This window comes from Panthera leo, chromosome A3 (assembly GCF_018350215.1).
Source record: "Panthera leo isolate Ple1 chromosome A3, P.leo_Ple1_pat1.1, whole genome shotgun sequence".
NCBI classification, from domain to species: domain Eukaryota; kingdom Metazoa; phylum Chordata; class Mammalia; order Carnivora; family Felidae; genus Panthera; species Panthera leo.
This window is the reverse complement of record NC_056681.1, coordinates 25,945,070-25,966,148: the sequence shown is the minus strand read 5'-3', so window position 1 is coordinate 25,966,148 and position 21,079 is coordinate 25,945,070. Positions and strand designations below refer to the sequence as shown.

The 21,079-nt window shown below is 50.2% G+C and overlaps 1 protein-coding gene across 7 annotated transcripts in view; it reads left to right on the top strand.

Annotated features, from left to right (window-relative positions):
- Positions 1–21,079, top strand: part of EFCAB8 (EF-hand calcium binding domain 8) — a 70,099-nt gene that overhangs the window by 33,694 nt on the left and 15,326 nt on the right. For 6 of the 7 annotated variants that reach the window (XM_042931253.1, XM_042931252.1, XM_042931255.1 and 3 more), the window contains 10 exons: positions 3,714–3,781; positions 4,104–4,255; positions 5,666–5,803; positions 6,259–6,372; positions 7,557–7,784; positions 8,543–8,613; positions 9,600–9,804; positions 10,665–10,877; positions 12,005–12,139; positions 20,700–20,921. In XM_042931253.1, the coding sequence (XP_042787187.1) occupies positions 3,714–3,781; positions 4,104–4,255; positions 5,666–5,803; positions 6,259–6,372; positions 7,557–7,784; positions 8,543–8,613; positions 9,600–9,804; positions 10,665–10,877; positions 12,005–12,139; positions 20,700–20,921 (1,546 nt within the window). The remainder of the gene's footprint in view (positions 1–3,713; positions 3,782–4,103; positions 4,256–5,665; positions 5,804–6,258; positions 6,373–7,556; positions 7,785–8,542; positions 8,614–9,599; positions 9,805–10,664; positions 10,878–12,004; positions 12,140–20,699; positions 20,922–21,079) is intronic. The other variant, XM_042931254.1, reaches the window with a different exon arrangement.

The window sequence follows — 21,079 nt, the reverse complement described above, 5'->3', positions numbered from 1 at the left end:
ATCAAAATTGCACCAGCTTTCTTCTTGAAGCTAGAACAAGCAATCCTAAAATTTGTATGGAACCACAAAAGACCCCAAATAGCCAAAGTAATATTGAAGAAGACCAAAGCGGGAGGATCACGATCCCAGACTTTAGCTTCTACTACAAATCTGTAATCATCAAGACAGCATGGTACTGGCACAAAAACAGACACACAGACCAATGGAATAGAATAGAGACTCCAGAATTGGACCCACAAACATATGACCAACTAATCTTTGACAAAGCAGGAAAGAATGTCCAATGGAAAAAAAAACCAGTCTCTTTAACAAACGGTGCTGGGAGAACTGGACAGCAACATGCAGAAGAATGAAACTAGACCACTTTCTTATACCATTCACAAAAATAAACTCAAAATGGATAAAGGACCTGAATGTGAGACAGGAAACCATCAAAACCCTAGAGGAGAAAGCAGGAAAAAAATCTCTCTGACCTCAGCTGCAGCAATTTCTTACTTGACGCATCCCCAAAGGCAAGGAAATTAAAAGCAAAAATGAACTATTGGGACCTCATGGAGATAAAAAGCTTCTGCACTGCAAAGGAAACAATCAACAAAACTAAAAGGCAACCGATGGACTGGGAAAAGATATTTGCAAATGACATATCAGACAAAGGGCTAGTATCTAAAATCTATAAAGAAGTCACCAAACTCCACACCCAAAAAACAAATAATCCGGTGAAGAAATGGGCAGAAGACATGAATAGATACTTCTCTAAAGAAGACATCCAGATGGCCAACAGGCACATGAAAAGATGCTCAACGTCGCTCCTCATCAGGGAAATACAAATCAAAACCACACTCAGATATCACCTCACGCCAGTCAGAGTGGCCAAAATGAACAAATCAGGAGACTATAGATGCTGGAGAGGATGTGGAGAAACGGGAACCCTCTTGCACTGTTGGTGGGAATGCAAACTGGTGCAGCCGCTTTGGAAAACAGTGTGGAGGTTCCTCAAAAAATTAAAAATAGATCTACCCTATGACCCAGCAATAGCACTGCTGGGAATTTACCCAAGGGATACAGGAGTGCTGATGCATAGGGGCACTTGTACCTCAATGTTTATAGCAGCACTCTCAACAATAGCCAAATTATGGAAAGAGCCTAAATGTCCATCAACTGATGAATGGATAAAGAAATTGTGGTTTATATACACAATGGAATACTACGTGGCAATGAGAAAGAATGAAATATGGCCTTTTGTAGCAACGTGGATGGAACTGGAGAGGGTTATGCTAAGTGAAATAAGTCACACAGAGAAAGACAGGTACCATATGTGTTCACTCTCATGTGGATCCTGAGAAACTTAACAGAAACCCATGGGGGAGGGGAAGGAAAAAAAAAAGAGAGGGAGGGAGGCAAACCATAAGAGACTCTTAAAAACTGAGAATAAACTGAGGGTTGATAGGGGGGTGGGAGGGAGGGGAGGGTGGGGGGTGGGCATTGAGGAGGGCACCTGTTGGGATGAGCACTGGGTGTTGTATGGAAACCAATTTGACAGTAAATTTCATATTAAAAAAAATTAACTGTTTTCTAATTCCCTGAAAAAAACCGAAAAAGCCTCAGCTTCCGAGGCAATGTGGGCCTGAGAGGTTGGCTCCCTGGCAACCAGCCTGAGCTGAGTTCTTGAGGTGCTTGCAGCCAGCAGTGAATCTGAGTGGAGGAGCCCTGGTGGAGCCCGAGGGAGTGTGTAGCCGAGCGTGTGGACCGGCCCACAGCATCTCCCCTGCTTCCCCTCCTTCTTCTCTCACTTCTGCACCGCCACCTAATTGAAGCCACCTGAGCTGCTTGCCATGGCCTTCTTCCCTGCATCCCCTCTGAGCTTCCAGTCCCTTCTCTGCCCAGCAGCCATCTGCAGACTGGTCTCCCTCGGCTCACCTATCAAAGCCACCTGTTTATTTCCCTGCAGGACTTACCATGATTTGTGAATGTCCATCTCCCTGTCTCTGTTCATTTATTTGCTCCTGCTGTTTCTCTCTGGAAGGAAAGCTCCACGAAGGCAGGGGCATCACATCTATGTCCCCGGTAATCCTGGAAGGGCACAGGAGCCAGCAAATCTTTGTTGCACCAGTGAGTGAGTCAGCCTGAAATAATTTCTAGTGGCCGTTCTTCCAGAAGGTTTCTCTGTGTGTATATGCACACAGGGAGATGTATCTGGTTTGACAACAAATGAAATATGTTTATTTGTTATGTTCCTCTTGAAGTTTCAATTTTTCAAGGAATTTTTCTGGCAGTAGAAAGGAGAGCAGGTTTGGAGGGGGAGCGGGACTAGAGGTCAAGAGACGCGCTGGGAGGCTGCACAGAAATGGAGGAGGCCTGAACTAAGCAAAGGCCGGGGCGATGGTGGGATGTGGGCCATGAGGGTTTAGGGCCCAGCTGGATGATGGGAATGCTGGAGAGGGAGCCTGCAGGATGACCCCCAGGCAACCGGGTTAGAGCCCTGGGGAGTGTCAAAGGAACCAGTTGAAGGGCAGGTTCAAGGAGGGCGTGCTGTGTTAAGGGGCTGGTGTACCGTTTGATGGGGGCCTCTGAGTTGAGTTCATTAGAAGGGAGAGTTTGAGTAGAAGGAGCTGGCAGAGTGGGATGGATGGGTAGGAGGGAATAGCAGATGCAAAGTACTTTGGGGCCTGGTCTTCCTGAAACTCTTGCCTGCCTCACCCTGGCCCTCCTGAGCCCCATCCAGCCCTGCTGCCCTCTTCCTTTCCTGCCACACTCACCCTGGGTCTGAATCCTGATGCCCCCACCTTGCCAGCCTTGTGGCCTTAGGCAGACTCCTTACTTTCTGCTTTCTGTGTCCTCATGACACGGTACAGGGCTGACGACACTTTCTAGGATTATGTGAGGGGTGCGGGTGATACACGAAACAGGAACCAGCACAGAGCAGGTAGGGGCACAGCTCTCAGTAGCTTTCTTCCCTTCCCTCGGCCCTTGGAATATCCTCCTCCTCCTCCTCCTTCTTTTCTTTTCTTTTCTTTTCTTTTCTTTTCTTTTCTTTTCTTTTCTTTTATTTATTTATTTATTTATTTATTTATTTATTTATTTATTTTTAGTGTTTATTTATTTTAGAGAGAGAGAGAGAGAGAGAGAGAGAGACTATGGGTGGGTGAGGGGCAGAGAGAGAATGAGACAGAGAATCCGAAGCAGGCTCCAGGCTCCACACTGTCAGCACAGAGCCCGACGCGGGGCTCGAACTCGTGAACCGTGAGATCATGACCTGAGCCGAAATCAAGAGTCGGATGCTTAACCAACTGAGCCCTCCCCAGGTGCCCCATGGAGTCCCCTTCTTTTTAAAAATTTTTATCATGGGTTGGGGGAACACCCGTCTCAGTATGGTTGGAGCGAGGATCACGTTAGGTTTGCCCTTGGAACGAGGCAGATGTGTCCCAGCACTGAGTTGTTGCTCGTGCCCTGGGGTTGCTTCCCCTACAGGTGAGGGGTGGGCGCCTCCTCCATGAGACCCGCGGCAGCCGCTCTGGCTACAGTGCTCAGCCCCGACTTGGCTGCAGGGTGAGCCCTGGACAGGGTCTCTGAGGCTGCTCCTCCCCTTCGTGGGAGAGGTGATGACTCTCCCTGGCCTCCCTGCGGCCCTGCCTCCAGCTCCCCTCCACCCCAGCCTCAGAGACTCCCCGGGGCCCTGGCTCCCAGCCTGCAGCCTTCCCCCTTTGCTGTTGTAGGTTTTCAGTGCTGAACTTAAGAAAAGGGATTCTTTGCTTTGATTATTGCCCAGACAAGAACTTGGTGGGTAAGTAATCTTCACGGCACACGAAGCCGCTGGCCTGGTGGAACTGGAGTGAGGCTGCTGGGGGCGTGGGGACTATCAGAGCTGAGGAGGAGGGCTTGCAGGGCCCGGGTTCCTCTCCTGCTGCTCTGGTCCCCACCTGTGGGCACCTGGGGTGGGGTGGTGACTCAGTCTCTGCTTGGCATGATGGGGCAGCAGGGGGGCGGACTGTCACGACCACCCCCTCCCCCCCCATCTGCTGCACCTGCCTGGGGTCCAAGGCATGGTCCCAGGAGAAGTTCTCAGCGTAGGACCCCAGTGGTTAACACCCATTTCTTGACCCCAGTGACTGGCGGCTATGACCCCCTCATCCGCCTGTGGAACCCCTTCTTCTCAAAAAGGCCCATGTGGCTGATGAAGGGGCATCAGACCTCCGTGACGCACATCCTCATGAACAGCAAGAACAGCAGCATCCTCTTCAGCATCTCCAAGGACAAGGTGCTGTCCTCGTGGAGCATGGCTCTTACACCCGCTGGTCCCTGTTCCCCGGCAAGGATGCTGGCCCAGGGATGCTGATCTAGCTCGGTCAGCTGGGGCCCAGGGGAGTGGTGTGACCTCCCTGCCTGTGGCTGCACACCTAGGCTAGGGCGGAGAGGGAGAGGCCCCAGGTGGAATCACCAAGAAGGGGCCATGGGTCTCTGAGAGCCCCCGCCAGAGGCCTGCACCCGCTCTGAGCGGTCCACCAGAGCTGGGTTCCCGTGTGGCCCAGCCTGGCTTCTTACTCTGTGGTCCTGGGCCAGGCCCTTCCCTTTCCTGAGCCTCCATCCCCTCATCCACAGGATGGGTTGTTGGGAGTTAGAGGAGAAGAGCTGGTGGTAAAGCCGCGGTGTCATGTCTGGCGCATAGTAGGTGTGCGATATGTAGGAGCCATTCCCTCGCCCTCCCTCTGCCCCCGGACCCAGACTCACACCTCAGCTCTCCTAGTGACCCCTTCTCGGCTGCCCTGGCTCTCAGGGCCTGACTGGAACTTCTCCAGTGCCTGGGGCTCCCTTGCTCAGGGCCTGTCCCTTTGCTGCCCCGCATCGATTGGTTCAGAGTACCCCCCATCTGCTGGGCTGCCGGGTGTTCTGGTCAGTGTGGGGATGAAGGCCAACGGCTCCAGGTGCCCTCCATCCGGGCACAAGTTTGTGTCTTCTGGGACTCAGGAGACTGAGAATTGGCGGGACCCTTGGGTCAGCCAGGCCACCCTCCCTAACACGGCCCACACTGGCTGTTGTCTGGCATCTTCCCAGCAGCCCCCAGAACCGGGCGTCATGGCCTATCTGAGGCTGGAGGGGCAGGCGGCAGGGGCGGGTGGGCCCCAGTCCTCACAGTAGTGATGGGCAGAGCCAGGATATGGACTGGAGTCCGGTCGGTCCCAGTCCCTGCCCTTCCCTACTTACTGCTGGTGTCTCCAAGCAACGTGTGTCCCGGAGGGACTTCGTGGGGCCTCTCTAGGGACGGCTCCTCCACTTGCGATGAACTCGACGGGCTGCCCTGGAGACAGGTGGGCTTTTTTGGCAACTACGTTGGTAGCCACTGTGTGTCCTGCCTGGCGTTAGCCGGGGTCGGCTGGAGTGGAGCCTGTGAGGGTCTGCAGGGGCGTGTGCCGTCTTGCTTGGTCTTCATCCTCAGCCATTGAGGGGAGGCCATGGGGGGAAGAGGCCTCGGGGCGGGGGGCGGTTGCCCCAACTTTCTCATCTGAGCGTAAGAATGGCAACTCTGTTACGCGGTCGGGATCCGTGCAGCGGGCGCGTATGGGAAGTGCTTACACTGCGCGCGGCTGGCCCTGCTCACATCCCAGGCCTCAGGGGCCGGCCGTGTCCCCCAGGGCCCACTCTCGGCCTCTGCCTGCTTCCCACCCCCCAGAATATCCGCGTGTGGGACATGCAAGACTACATATGCCTTCAGTCCTTTTGTGGGAAGCTCTTTGCCCTGGGCAACTGCCCCATCACCAGCGCCTACTTCCACGAGAACGAAGACAGCCTCGTCTGCACCACCTACTCAGTGAGTGCTGCGCGGGGAGGGAGGCCAGGAGCAGAGACTACGTTAATCAGACCCCGCCCATCCCTCAAGGAACCTATGATGTAGAAGAGCAGAGAATGTCCGCAGAAAATGCTCCGCGTGGTGATGGAGATTTATGCCTGGTGCTTCTTGGAGCACAGAGAAAGGGTCCTTAGCCTAGCCTGAGGCAGGGCATAGTCAGGGAAGGCTCCCTGGAGGAGGAGACACCAGATTGACACTTTTTGCTTCCTAGAAGTTATGAGGGACGTTGGGACTCCCACAGAGTAGGGGTGAGAGGTATCGGCAGGCATGCTGAGGAATCAGGAGGCCTTGCTGGGCTCAGGCCTGTGCACAGTCAGGATGTCTTAATGTTGCAATTTATTGGAAGTGTTCCCCTGGGGCCAGTCGCTGAGGGCAGAACCCAGTGCCCAGTTACCTGCCCCTCTCCTCACCTGCAGATTGGGATCCTAAAAGGGTACTTGGAGACCAAGGGGCCTGGGAAAGCAGGGCAGAAGACCTCGACTTACAGCACACCCCTGTGCGCCATCCTCTACAGTAAGATTTTTAAGCAGGTGAGCGGGCTGGGGCCGGCCGTCTCTCGGGCTGGCAGGAGTGCCGGGTGACGCAGGGCAGGACCCAGACCTCCTGCCGTGCCCGGAGAGCGGTCAGCACAGCGGTGGGGTGGGGTGGAATTCATAGCATGGATGGTGGTGTGGGACAGCTGCTTGGGTGTGAGAAGCAACCCCGAAGAGGGGTCGGCGGCCTGAGGGGGGCAGGGGCTCTACCACTTGGTCAGTGGATCACCTCATTCCCCCCAGCCTGCAAGCCCCTGGCCACTGCCGCAGGTCAGCTCTGGACGTGCCACCTCTGTACGCGGAGTATGAGGTGGAACACTAGGTGTGGGCCGCTCTGCGAGGTTCCCCAGGGGGGTGCTGTTCCTGGGTGTCATTATCCAAGAAAGCCAGTCCAGGGAAGGGAAGTCCAGGGAAGTCTAGCACCCTCATCCCGAGTAGAGATCTCTGGGTGGAGCAGAGCAACTGGGCATATGGTTTTTGAGGGGTGGGGACAGAAAGGGCTCCCAGGCCCTCTTCCCACTTCCACTGGGACCCCTTTTCTGGCCTGGGCTCTGAGCAGGACAGGCTGTATCTGCTGCAGAGATAGCCTTTGGCTGCACGAGGCCATCGTTCACCTCTCTGCACTTCTCTCTCAGGCTGGTTCCCGGCACCACCATCCCGCACACCTTAGGGCCCTTTGATGCCTTCCAACAGTTAAAAAAAAAAATCCCCAGTTTTTCTAGATTGTTCTCAGCAGGAGGGTTGGTCTGAAACAGGCTCACCTGCTACTGTTGCATTGAAGTGGAGTGACTATCCTCTGTTCTCAGTATTTCCTTTCTTAGGGAGCAGTTAGTGTGTTTCCTGTTGTTTTCTCCCCCCACCATTAATGATGCTTCAGTAAACATCTTTTCTGACTTAGAGATTATTTTCTCTGGGTAGATTCTGAGTTAAAGGGGATTTCACCAATGTGGTTCCTTCTAAAAGAGTTGTGCCAGTTTGCACTGGCCTGTGTTCCAGAGCAGAGGAAGGCCTGTTTTCAAGAGGGGCTTATCCAGCAGCAGGAACGCCTTGAATGCCTGTCTTCTCAGTGCATAGCGGGGAAGTGGGGGGCTGGGCTGGCCCCAGCCATGACAGGGGGAGGCCACCCTTGAGAGTGGGGACACTCTGTTCTCCAGGAGCCCCAGCCGTGTGCTCCCCCACAGGTGGTGAGCGGCTGCCTGAGCAGCTTGGTGACAGTGTGGGAGATCACGACGGGCAGGAGGATGATGGAGTTCTGTGTGACTGGGGACCAGCACGTGGAGCTGACCACCATGTGCCTGGATGAATCAGAGCGGCGCCTCCTTACGGGTTTGTGCGACGGCACCATAAAGATGTGGAACTATGCCGTTGGCGAATGCCTGATGACCTTCCCCAACCCGGACCAGCTGGAGGTCGGTGTGGTGTGTCAGCGGTGCCCGGGGGGGTGCCTTGTGAGAAGCAAAGCGCACCTCTCGTGACCCTGGGGGCGCGCTATCTTTTTATGCCTCTTTTTAAGGCTGTGCATATAGACTGCCTGGCTTCTTGCCTCCCTGAGCCTTTGTGTTCTTGCCTGTAAGGTGAAGGTAGGGAACAGTGCCTGTCCTTAATAAGGATTCTACGAGGGCTGGCTACCCTTGTTCTTTTAATTTGTTGGCACTCCTCACCCCAGGTATGAGAGCTTTGGATGGCATTTCCAACAGTGGGGCCCGGTGAGCCCCATGCTCACTCCTGTCTGGGAAACGCCGGGTCAAAGGGACAGGGTTATAAAGACAGTCTGTGGGTGTGGCATGGAGCAAAGCCAGCAGTCTCACTTTGGGACTTGAGCCCACTACTAACTGTTACGAAAGTCCTTGAACCAACTCAGAAGGAGCATTTGGCCAAGTAGCCAGGGATCTGAGTACTGGTGCGGATCCTATCAGTTATTTGACCTTCCCAGTTATCCCCCTGTTGAATGGCCATGGATCCCTACCCTGTCTATCTCCTCCGAGTCTATCAAGTGAAATCATGTGATGTGAGAGCGCTCTGAAAAACGTACGGTGGTATCACTAGAGAACTCTTATCATCGTGGAGAGGGTTGACTTCTTGCTCGGTATGATTAAGAAGACATTTGGGGCCCAGGGCCATTTTCTCTGAGGCACCTTAGGGCTCTGTTTTCTTTTATCGTCAACAGGTTAGCGGGATTGTCCACATGAACAAGGTGTTCTACGTGACAGGATGGAGTAAGAGAATCACTTGTTTCACGTGAGTGGCAAGGGTGTGTGTGGGGAGCTAAGGGCGGCTGACGGTTCTCTCTGCTTTGGGTGGGTTCCCCTATTCCTAGCTTCACTCGCTTTGGAAGTCAAGCAAGAAATTCATGGTGGGTAATGTCCCTTGCTTCATTTGCTCATCCATCCGTTTGTCCACCGTTCCTTGAGTATAACGTGTCCTAGGCTTTGTGCTACATGCTGGGGGTGGGTATAAGCAAGAATGTGTCTCTATCTTCCTAGAGGGAGGCAGATGCTAACCAAATAACTTCATTTATAATGGTAAAGTCTGTTGAGTGCTGTGGGCAGGAAGAAGTACCGGTTTGATTTTTTTTAATATTTATTTTTGAGAGAGAGAAAGGCAGAGTGAGTAGGGGAGGGGCAGAGAGAGGGGAACAGAGGTTCTGAAGCGGGCTCCTTGCTGACAGCACAGAGCCTGATGTGGGGCTTGAACTCACAAACCGCGAGATCGTGAGCTGAGCTGAAGTCGGACGCTTAACCAACTGAGCCACCCAGGCACCCCAAAAGTATAGGTTTCTATGGGAAGGGAAGGGAAATCGGATTTAGTCTCAGGGGCAGTCAGGAAACGCTCATCTGAAGCTGTTGTGGGTGGAGTGGGATCTTCTCAATGAAGCAGCAAGGGACTTGGGGTGGGAGGAACATTCCAGGCAGAGGGAACAGAATGTGCAAGTCCTCTTCCTCTTCAGAGGGCCTTTCCAGGGCCATGGCTTCCCTGCTTTAATCCTTATTCAGCTGTCTGAATGGGGCGAATCTGTAAGATTAGTTGATGTCAAGCCCCTAGGACAGGGCCTTTGTAGTAGATACATGGTGGGTGCTTAGTGAATGAGGTCAACGGGGCAGAGCTTCCACCTGAGTGTCCTCTTCTGAGTCGCCGCCCAGAATCTAAAGGCCTCGGTGATCCCCCGACCCGGGGCGGCACTAAGGCCGAGCGCTCTGCCCTCCCGCCTCTGGCCCTGTGTGCAGGCTCCACGAGACCAAGCCGATGCTTCGGTGCCACCACTGGCAGAACTTCCACAAGGAAGATGTCCTGAGCATGGCCAAGTACCAGAACCAGTTCCTCGGGACCTCCTCCTACAACGGGGACGTCCTCCTCTGGAACGCCAAACTGTTCAAGCCCATCCTCAATTTCAACGCCTCTAAGAGCCCCTTGCCTTTGCTGCCCAAGAAGGTATGGTCAACAGGGGGCACCCCCCACTCTCTCTCAGCGGTGGGCCAGAGTCAGCTGTAGGGCCCGGGGGGTAGGAAGGACCCCCAGGAAGGAGAAGGGATGGGATGACTTCTTTTGCAGGAGGTTGGGAGCTGGGTAAGTGGGTGCTAGTTTCTATAATTATCCTCATTTGACAGACAAGGAAAGTGAGGCACAGAGAGGTTAAGCATCTTGCCTGAGGTTGCGCAGCCAAGAAGGGATAGGTCTGGACCCAGGTAGTCTGACTGCAGAGCCTGTGGACTGCTGGTCCTGTTCTGTCTAGTAGATGACTCTCTTCTTGAAGGCGGCTCACATCTTACCCATCACTATTACGCATTACCACTCTGGGCTCACCAGGCTCATGGTAGGGACTTAGGAAACCCACACCATCTCAGAATTACCCTATCTTTGTAGATCAAAGCTACAAGGGGACTTTGGGGTCACCTCATCCAAGAATTTTCCAAACATGCCATGGAGAAATTCTCTGAGGCTACTGCAGTGGCTCCTAAAGCAGTTCAGCTTTTTATCTATTTTACACTTCGGAGCTTCCCTTAAGATTAAAAAAACCCTCCAAAATGTTTGGAATCCACTCTCCATTTTACAGATGGGGAGACTGAGTCCCTCACGGGAGCAGTCTCCTGCCTGTGGGTACTCGGCATTCGCGGTTGGACCAGGGACAGGGTTATAAGCTCTGGTTTGATGCCCCTAAGGGTACTCGGTTTCTAGGGAGCAAGCCCTGGGGTGCCTGGAGGGCCCTGCAGTGTTAGCATTAGGCCCAGGAAGCCCTGCATTTCCCTCTGGGACACTGCAGTGCCCTGAGGGCAGTTATCTCCCTGGCACAGATCCAAGAAGTGGACAACTCCCCGGCAGAGGGTTTCAGGTCCAGCAGGACCTATGCGGAGCCCAAGAAGTGGGCACACAAAGCCCCCACACAGCCCCCGGACCCCAGGGCCAAGACTGCGGCCAAAGCTCACCTACAGCGGAACGTGATGTCAGCTCCCCCAGTGATGAAACGCCCCAGAGACAGGGAGCCAGAGAGGCCCGTGCCCCTGCAGGTAGGAGCGGGACCCGAACCAGGTAGCTTCGCTGTGTGTGTGTTTTCTTATACGGAGGCACTTTTTCCAGAGCCCCTTTAGGTCCCTCGGCTCCTTCTGAGCGCTGCAGCCAGGCGGGCCACCTCCCTGGTTAGGTTCACTTCATCCATCGCCCTCTGCTGCCTCCAGCCTGGGCACAGTCCCTTCCCAGAGCATGGCCAATACCGGACCCCAGCGTCTACAAGCTTGGGGGCAGGACCTGGAGGGAAGACAATCCAGGGAACCTAGAGTCACAGGCTCGATCCTGGGCTACTTTCTCGGTCCTCCAGTGTGTGTATCCTGCAGAGATGAGCCACTGGGGTCCGCCAGCCTCCCCACCCAAGCCTCATCTCCCTGGAGACCAAGCTCCAGAGGCCTGAGGCCTCAGCAGAGGCAGACTACTTCTCTTCTCTGAGCCCTCCTCTCTGCTCCAGGAGAGAGCAGAGCTTCACCCTCCCAGGCTTGACCGATGCTCTCATTTTGGGGGAGTAAGGAGATAGAGCAGGGTGGTTTGGCCTCTGACTCTCAGCAGTGGATACAGTATCTCTCGTGTGGGTCTGGGGTCAGAATACTTCAGCGATTGAAGTCCGATTCCTGTTCCTGGGAACTGAGGCTTGAGAGAGAAGCTCCACCTTCGAGACAGGCTCCACGCGATGCCTGTCCGGCGTAAGCAGTGCAGACCTAGATCCCACGTGGCCCGCTCTGCCGTAAGATGCACGCACTGTGCGTTCCTACAGGGACGCTCGGACCACCTCTGGAGTGTCAGGGTTGCGCCACCGCACGCACACTTTCCAGAACCATGAGTATGCGCTCCCCAGTCCTCCCCTTTGGCCAGGGTATCTCTTCCAGGACAAGGAGAGGGTTTCCCCAAAGGCAGACTGAAGTCTCTGCCCCGACAGGGGAAGCTCCTGGTTACTCAAAATGGAGACTCCCCAGCATGGGCGTGTCTTTATTGCAGGATCCATTAGACACCTGGCTGTCCCTTTCGCAGGTCGGTGTGTTTACTGACGGGGGGCTGGGGTGCTCGTTCTTTCAGCATCTGCCTCTGGTCTCCCCCCACCGCCCCCGCCGCCCGCATGATGACTTGGGAGGCCCATTTTGCTTTCCAGAAACCTCTCAGTGCTGAAAGCCCTAAGCTGTTTAGAATACCCTATGGCAGACAGTCAGTTCTCAGAGATGCTCAAAGGAGAGGAGGGGAGTTCCAGAAGAAGGTTCTGCTGCAATCCAATGCATCGGTGGAGAAGGTGGGCCACGCTCAGGCAGGGTCTGGGGTATGAGCTGGGGTTGGGGGTGGGTGGGTCTGGGATCAATCAGGATGGGCTGGAAGGGGAGGGCCTATGAGCCTAAGGGGCCAACCTGGTTCTCCCCGGGACCTGGAGAGGCATGGTGGAGGTGAAGGTACCACTCAGGACTCCGGCTTCAGGGCCACTGTGTCTGGGGGAAGCTCCTTGAGTGTATGCATGGAGGAGGGTGCAGGGTCCCCCCCCCCCCCCCCAGTTGGTGGGCTGCCCTGGGATGTAGGAGAAGCGGCATTGTCAGAAGCCACTGTTAAAATGTCCTCCCGTGATCTGGGAGGGTGTTTCTTACAATATGTGAGTAGGGTTTGGGTCATCTTTGTTCTTCTCCCTTCCTCCTGCACCTTTCCCCCTTCTGACCCTGGACGCCCCTCACTGTGCCGTCACCACTAGATGAAGTGACCACTCAGGCCCCTTCTAGCTTTGATGTGCAAACATAAGGTAATTTGGAGGCTCTCCGGGTTTCCTAAGACCCTACCAGGGGCCCATTGAAAACCCAAATCATAGTTGTGTTAAGGTGTGGCAGCACCGTCCCCTTCCCCAGCTCCAGGGCGCCAGGGACTTGGGAATAGGGGGGCAGTGCCGGCAGGGCTGGGTCCTGCGGTGGCGGAGTGGAGAGCTGCGAGCAGCTGGACAGTCTCTCCTCCAGGTTGCAAATGTGCTTTCCCCTCTTTTAAAAAAGTGTCTTAGGGGCGCCTGGCTGGCTTAGAGCATGCGACTCGTGATCTTGGGGTTGTGAGTTCGAGCCCCACGTTGGGTGTAGAGATTACTTTTCAAAAACCTTTTTTTAAAAAACCTTTTAAAAGTAGCAATCCTAGCTGGTTAAAAAAAAAAAAAAAAAAAAGAGGCAGCAGCCACACATTACCCAATAGAAGCAGCCCTAGTCACCGCTCGAATTGGTAGATTGGTTTAGCCTTCCTCTTTTTTTTTTGTTTCTTCTTCAGTGTTAAATTTGTCTACATGCTCACATCCTTTTTATTTTTAGACCAGTGATGTAAAATTATAGCTATGTCCTGCCATTTGCTTTTTAAAAATTTAACTACATGGCATGGATATGTTTCTGTATCAGTAATTTAGATCCAGCTTATTCTTTTGTTAACTTATCTTTTTTTTTTTTTTTTTTTTTTTTTTTTTTTGGTAACAGTTGCATAGTGCCCCATAATTTGCATGTATCACAGACTCTTAAGCCAGCCTTCTCTTGATAGACATGTAGGTTGGTTCCAGTTTTTAACTTTGAGCAGCTCTGCACGGAAAATCCTTGTGCAGATGCCCCTATGCGCTTGTGCGAGTGCATTCAAAGGGTGAATTCCTGGAACCAGGGTCGCTCAAAAGATCCCATCCCTTTCAGCCTCTGAGTCTGACCGAAGTAGATGACTCAAAGCCCAACCTTTGACTGTGACCTGGTCCCATCAGGGTCCAGACGGTTATTCATTGAGTGTTTTCCATGTGCCAGGCCCTGGGCAGGCAGCAGTGAATAACAACAGAAACGAAAACCTGTGCCCTCATGGAACTGACATTGTAGTGGGGTGAGACAGACGATTAACTAGCTAGCAAAATAAATGGTAGGTCACAGGGTGAGCAAGTGCAGCAGAGAACCCAGAAAACCAAGGCGACGGTAGGGGGTGGCGTGGGAGGTAGAGAGGGCATAGCTATTTACATAGGGGGATCAGGGAAGGCTTCACAGAGGAGGGGACATTTTCACAGAGCTTGAAGCCTGCTGTCATTTGGAAGGCTGGTGACCCTGGCAGAGGGAGCAGCAGGCACAAAGGCCCTCACAGAAGAGCTTATTTGGAATGTTCAAGAAAGAGCAGCACTTCTCTCTCTCTAATTAGGAAGTGGTACATGTCCTTCACTTAAAATGAAAAATTCAAGCCTTATAGGGGTGTCTAAAGTAAAACAATGACTTACCTTCTTCCCCCGTCTCCAGGGGTAACTAGTGTTAAGGTGTGTTGTAGCCTTGTAGACATTTTTCTGTGCATACGCAAGTATATACATGTACGAATGTGTATATGTACCTCTAAATATTTTTTCACCAAATAGCATCAGATTATACGTACACTACTCTGCCATTTGCTCTTTTTCACCCAACACCTCATGGCATCTCTCCCTGCCAGTGGTTGGGAGGCCACGGCCCCTCTCTTAGCAGCCGCGTGGTATTTTGGTGTATGTGGTACCTATCCAGCTGGCCTGCTCTCGCTGGTAGAAGGTTAGATTGCTAGGTTTTGCCTTTATAGCTCACATTGCCGTGGACATCTTTGTACACGAATTTGTTAGCTCTCTTGTCTATTTCCCAGGATTAGAAATGCACTCTTAGGAAGCTTTTGATACGTTGTGTTATATTCCAGCCTATTAATAATATCAGAGTAGTTAATACTTACTGAGCTCTTAGTATCTGCTAGATGTGAGCCTCAACATTTACATGAATTATTTTTCTCTCTCTCAAACAGCCCGGGTGGGTGTGTACTATTATTATTTCCATTTTGTGGATAAAGAGACTGGGGCTCAATGAGGTGAAGTGACCTGCCCAAGATTCTCACTGTCAGAAAACGGCTGAGCCAAGGCCTGATTCCAGATCTCTTTGTTTGCAAAGTCTGCATCCTTGACTATTTGTGCTGTTACTGTTGGCAATTCCTTGGCTTTTTGCAATCTGGCCTGGTGATCTGAGTGTAATAGGATTTGTATCATGAATCTTGACAGGATCTTTGGAGATTATATGCAAAGGACTGAATGTCTATTGGTGAAATTCCAGGTACTATGGCTGGTGTGTGTGTGGGGGGGGGGGCAGGGGGGCTGGCAGTCATGTCTAAGGCTGGCCTGCTTCTTTTTTAAATATAATTTATTGTAAAATTGGCTAATGTACAGAGTGTAAAGTGTGCTCTTGGTTTTTGGGGTAGATTCCCATGGTTTATCACTTACATACAACACCCAGTACTCATCCAACAAGTGCCCTTCTCAATACCCATCGCCCATTTTCCCCTCTCCCCTAACCCCCTTCAACCCTCAGTTTGTTCTCTGTATTTAAGAGGCTCTTATGGTTTGCCTCCCTCCCTCTCTGTTTGTAACTATTTTTTCCCCTTCCCTTCCCCCATGGTCTTCTGTTAAGTTTCTCAAGATCCACATATGAGTGAAAACATATGATATCTGTCTTTCTCTGGCTGACTTACTTCACTTAGCATAATACCTTCCAGTTGCATCCGTGTTGCTGCAAATGGCATGATTTCATTCTTTCTCATTGTCAAGTAGTGTTCCATTGTACATATAAACCACATCTTCTTTATCCATTCGTCAGTTGATGGACATTTAGGCTCTTTCCATAATTTGGCTATGGTTGAAAGTACTGCTATAAACATTGGGGTACAAGTGTCCTTATGCATCAGCACTCCTGTATCCCTTGGTTAAATTCCTAGCAGTGCTATTCCTGGGTCGTAGGGTAGTTCTATTTTTAATTTTTTGAGGAACCTCCACCCTGTTTTCCAGAGCAGCTGCACCAGTTTGCATTCTCACCAACAGTGCAAGAGGCTTCCCGTTTCTCCACATCCTCGCCAGCATCTATTGTTTCCTGATGCTGACTCTCCTTCCTGGCTTCCAAATACTCTGTCTTCCACCCCCATTGTTTCCTAAGCAGCAAAGTCCTTTCCCTCTGGGTTACTGGGTGGTAGACCGTGGAACTTCTCAGGATGGTGTCCTGGAGAGGGTCCAGAGCTCCTAGGTCACCCTCAGTCCCAGCCTTTCCTTAGTGGATGAGAGAGAGGGTGGACTGGGGCAAGGACTCCTGGGGGAGTCTTACCTGTCAGGTCTCCTTTGCCACTGTTTCTGTCTGGCCATGTCCAAAGACTGTGGGGTATGGCAGATAAGGGCACGTGGAAGGAGACAGGAAATAGATCCAGGCACAGCCGTGTCTCTTACCATCTGTGGATGAACCCCAGTCCTTGGCCCTTTCCTTAGTGGTAAAGGACCAGATAGGTGGGGAGTGGCAAATCCCTCTGAAAGACATGGGTAGCTTCAGCTTCTTCTGAAGCGGTCTCCGGGCAGACCTTTAGTCCCCCTGCACTTGAGAACTGTCTGAGACCACTGGGTGGAGTGAGACTGGAATGTCCAACCTCAGTCCGGAAGCTCTTTCCAAAGTGGGCAGGAGACTATCTTTGAGGCTTCAGGGGCCAGGTGCAGAGTGCAAAAGGCATAGTGTTGGTTACCTGCCTTCCGACCACACGGATCCCACTCCATCCTGTCCAGGGTGGGGTATCCTACTGTGCCCCTCTTCACTGTGCCCACTCCTGATCACTGGCCGCACAGCCCCGACTGTGTGCTCTCTCAGGCCCACGGCCCTCTCTGAGCCTGCAAAGGTCCCTCCCCATCACGCACCTTCAGCCTGCCCATTCAAGCTGTCCCAGGGCTGGTGCAGAAAGGATTGGGAAGGAAGCTTCAGTTTTCCCCAGTTCAGAAATGGGAGATCTTTGTGGCACATCATTTTGGTGAATCCTGTGTAGCTATGAGGAGTCACATTTTAAGAGAATACTTGATCTAGAGTATGACAAAATTTACTTTAACAGTGATAATGACAATGATAAAAAAATTAAGTGTGCACCTTTGAGAGTTTTAAAAAATGTTTGTTTATTTATTTATTGTATTTATTTATTTAGAGAGAGTGTGCACAAGCAGGGAAGGGGCAGAGAGAGAGGGAAACACAGAATCTGAAATAGGCCCCAGGCTCTGAGCTGTCAGAAGCTGTCAGCAGAGAGCCTGACACAGAGCTCAAACAGTGAGATTGTGACCTGAGCCGAAGTCGGACACTTAACTGAGCCACCCAAGCACTCCAAGATTTATTTTTATATGCCTATATCTCGATCTATTGATAGATCTATCCCGCTATAGACACACACACACACACACACACACACACACACACACACACACACACAGAGGTATGGTGCAAGTGGGGGATGGGCAGAGAAAGAGGAAGACATAATCCCAAGCAGACTCCACATTGTCAGCGTAGAGCCGGATCTGGGGCTCGAACACACAAACCGCGAGATCATGACCTGAGCTGAAATCAAGAGTTGAACGCTTAACCGACTGAGCCAAACAGCGCCCCCTGGTTTTGTTTTTCTTAAACAAGACTGGGAGCATTTGAGACTGTAGTTCAGCTGTTGGATTTTTTTTTTTTTTAATCTAACAATGTAGAGCGGACAACCTTTGCTGTCAATACATATAAATCCATCTACTTCATTCTTGTTAATGGCTTCATAGAGAAGGCCAATCTATGCTTTTTTGAGCCTAAAACTTACACAATTTGGTTGGCACATTTGTGGAAAATAACACAAAATTATGAATAAAAAATGAGATACAAAAGTGAAAATTTACTTAAAATGAGAAATGACAAATTTCTTTTTCTTTTTTTCTTTTTTTGAGAGGCTGCACTTTGAATACTTTTTATTTCCTTCTTCACCCTATGTCCTCCCTCCTCCAGTCTGGAAATACAGCAGCAGGGAGCTGTGATAAGATTTTTAAAATTTACTCTCAAGTTCATGAAACTCCAAAATATTTACATCATTTAGTCATTTATAGATTTGTGTATGTAAAGTCTTTCAGAGGAGATACTTTTTAAAAAATTATTCCTAGAACTATTGTTATTATTATTATTATTTCTTGATATAGAGATCAATGTGGTTACATTTTATTTAGAAATTTTTCTTTCTTTCTTTCTTTGAATCTAAGTTAGTTAAGATATATTATAATAATGATTTCAAGAATAGAATTTAGCAATTCATGGGGCACCTGGGTTGCTCAGTTGATTAAGAGTCCAACTTCGGCTCAGGTCATGATCTCACGGCTTGTGAGTTCGAGCCGCACATGGGGCTCTGTGCTGACAGCTCAGAGCCTGGAGCCTGCTTCGGATTTTGTGTCTCCCTCTGTTTCTGCCCCTCCCCCACTCGTGCTCTGTTTCTCTCTCTCTCAAAAATAAACATTAACAAAAAAACAAATACCTTAAAAAAATTTAGTGATTCGTCAACATCTGTTGTTGCCCGAGTTGTTAATGTTAGCCATTCTGACAGGTGTGAGGTGGTATCTCACTGGTTTTGATTTGTATTTCCCTGATGATGAGTGATATGGAACATTTTTTTCATGTGTCTGTTAGCCATCTGGATGAGAAAGGACAATAAATTTTAAAACTTACAGCTGACAATTATAAGTCTCCACAAGTTGCTAATTCTTCCCAGGACCTTGGAAGGGCCTTGAACTTGACCTTGAACTTTGCCTTAAGCTTTATGAACTTCACTGGTAAATCTGCCCCTGGCTGTGGTATATTTCTTTGGATTCACTATAATTTATTTAATGAATGCCCAGTTGATTAGACATTTAAGTTTTTCCTAGTTTTTTGCTATTATAAACAAAGGTGTGATTGAAATCCTTATAGATTTATCTGTGCAGTTATGCTAGATTTTCCATAAGTATGGTTGATGGCTCACCGAGTGAGCACAGTTTACATTTCAATGGACGAAGCCATTTTGCTCTCCAAGAAGACTTCCCTCCAACAGTGTGTGAGTCTGCCTTTGTTCTTACACTAAGCCAGGAATGGATATTAGCCTTTTCTTAATTCCTGCCAGTCTGGCGGGTGGAAATTAAAAAAGTTCTTTTGATTATTCATAATATTGAGCTTTCTATATGTTCGTTAGACATTTGTATTTCTTCCATGAATTAAACATCCATTTATATCCCTTGTCTATTCTTTTTTGCATTAATTTATTAGAGCTCCTTAGATGTGCTTTGGAAAGTGAATCCTTTGCTGTTGTGTATTGCAGATATTTTCACCTCATCTGTCTTTGTGATGTCACACTGAAGTTTTAGTCTTTATCTAGCCATCTTTGTTATTTTCCTTTGTGACAAGAGAGAAAGGCATTGTTTATCCCAAGATCACAGAAACATTTGTTATATTTTCTTCTAGACATTTATAATTATATATTTATTTAGTCATCTTCTTGTCCCATCTAAGTAGTTTTGTGTATGGTGTGATATATGAATCTAAAACTGTTTTTCTAAATTGATAGCCAGTTGTTCAAATGCCATTTATTACATAGTTTATCTTTTCTCCACTGGCTTGAAATTCTATCATTCTTATATAATATTAGAGTCTTCTATAATCTATTTCTGGGATCTCTCTAATTCCATTGGTATTTTCGTCTATTCTTGCATGTATGTTTAATAATTAAAAAATATAATGAAAGTCTTTACAGATGGTGCATTAGGGGCGCCTGGGTGGCTCAGTCAGTGAAGTGTCCAACTTAGGCTCAGGTCATGATCGCACCGTCCGTGAGTTCAAGCCCCACGTCGGGCTCTGTGCTGACAGCTCAGAGGCTGGAGCCTGCTTCGGATTCTGTGTTTCCCTCTCTCTGCCTCTTCCCCACTCATGCTCTCTCTCTCTCTCTCTCTCAAAAAAATAAAATAAAAACATTAAAAAAAGAGACATTGCATTAAAATCTTCATGGTGATTATTTCTGGATATTGGCATTTTGTGGGTGATTTAAGTTTCTTCTCGTTTGTGCCGTCCACATTTTGTACTGCATGCAAGTACACTTGCATAAAATGGGGGAAATGCTTGTCCTTTGTCTTTGGTTTAGGGACTCCTGGTTCTGTGACCCTGGCATTTGGGCCAACAGGAAGTAGGTTAAGCATTTTGTTTTGGACATTGTTTTGGACATTGTTTTGTGACAATCAGGATATTTCAGAATTTTTGCTGTCAGTGACATGTTTTGGGGACACATAAGCCACCACACTGTAATTTCTGATATAGCAGGAATGGATATTCCTGATATAGCAGGAATTCTGATATAGCCTCCAATTTCCCCCGTCTGGTCTGATTCACTCTACTGCCTGTGCTCTCTGCCTCACGTAGGATGGGGGCCAGGAGAGCAGCTCTCTTCTCATGCCAGCCATGCATGATAGCTGTCCGCCCCCATCACCCCTGCCTGGGCCACAGAGTGACATGTAAGGTGAAAGTGAGCAGAGGGGGGAATTAACAAAAGGCATGATCACAACAAGACTTGAGTGAGAATTTGGTTAAGATGCTTTCTTGGCAGTTGGCTGGAAAATATGGCATCTTACCATAGACGTATATGAAGGAGAACGACTGTGTTCTTCAAATCGCTTTGAGTGGAGTTACAGGTCTTAGAAACTCTTCTTTGAGTCTTGGGGTGCATCAGATTTGTATGTCTTTATTCAACAAATCTTCATTGATCATGTAGCATGTGTCAGACACGACTGTAGTTGCTAAAGATAAAAGAGTGAACAAAAAAGACAGGAATTCCTCCCCTCAAGGAGCTCACAGTGCAGCCAATATTCGTTACCAGCTACGTAGGAAGAGTGGAGGATCATCACCATCCTCACTGGGCATCTAGGAAATTGGGGGAGCAGGGGCGGGGTGACTTGCCTGAGCCCCTCAGCACCGTGTAACAATGGCCAGGGTGAGTCCCGGCTCACAGCACTGCTGAGCTGGCCCGCCTCTCTCACACAGATCATCTTCCTGCAGACCAGGCCTCGCCTGCCACACACAGCCACCCTGCTGAGCAGCTGCGTGGATGGCCACATCTATGCCTGGTCCGTCCATGGAGGCGGAGGTCTGCTCGGGAAGTTCCCTGTGGACTTCGAAGACAAGGGGGATGTGGTTGTGGGAGCCATGGCCACTGATGAAAAAGACTTGATCCTCGTCACAGGGGATTGTAAAGGATACATCAAGGTGAGGAGGAACTGGCTTGAGATTGAGGGGGCGGTGTCAGCCAAGCTCCGGCCACCTCTTCACTAAATGTGGCACTAGCCTAGTCTCTGCTCCCTCTGGGTACTGGTTTCATTTGTGAAACAGTGGGCAGTAAAAGTCCTCTTCTGCTCTGGTGTGCC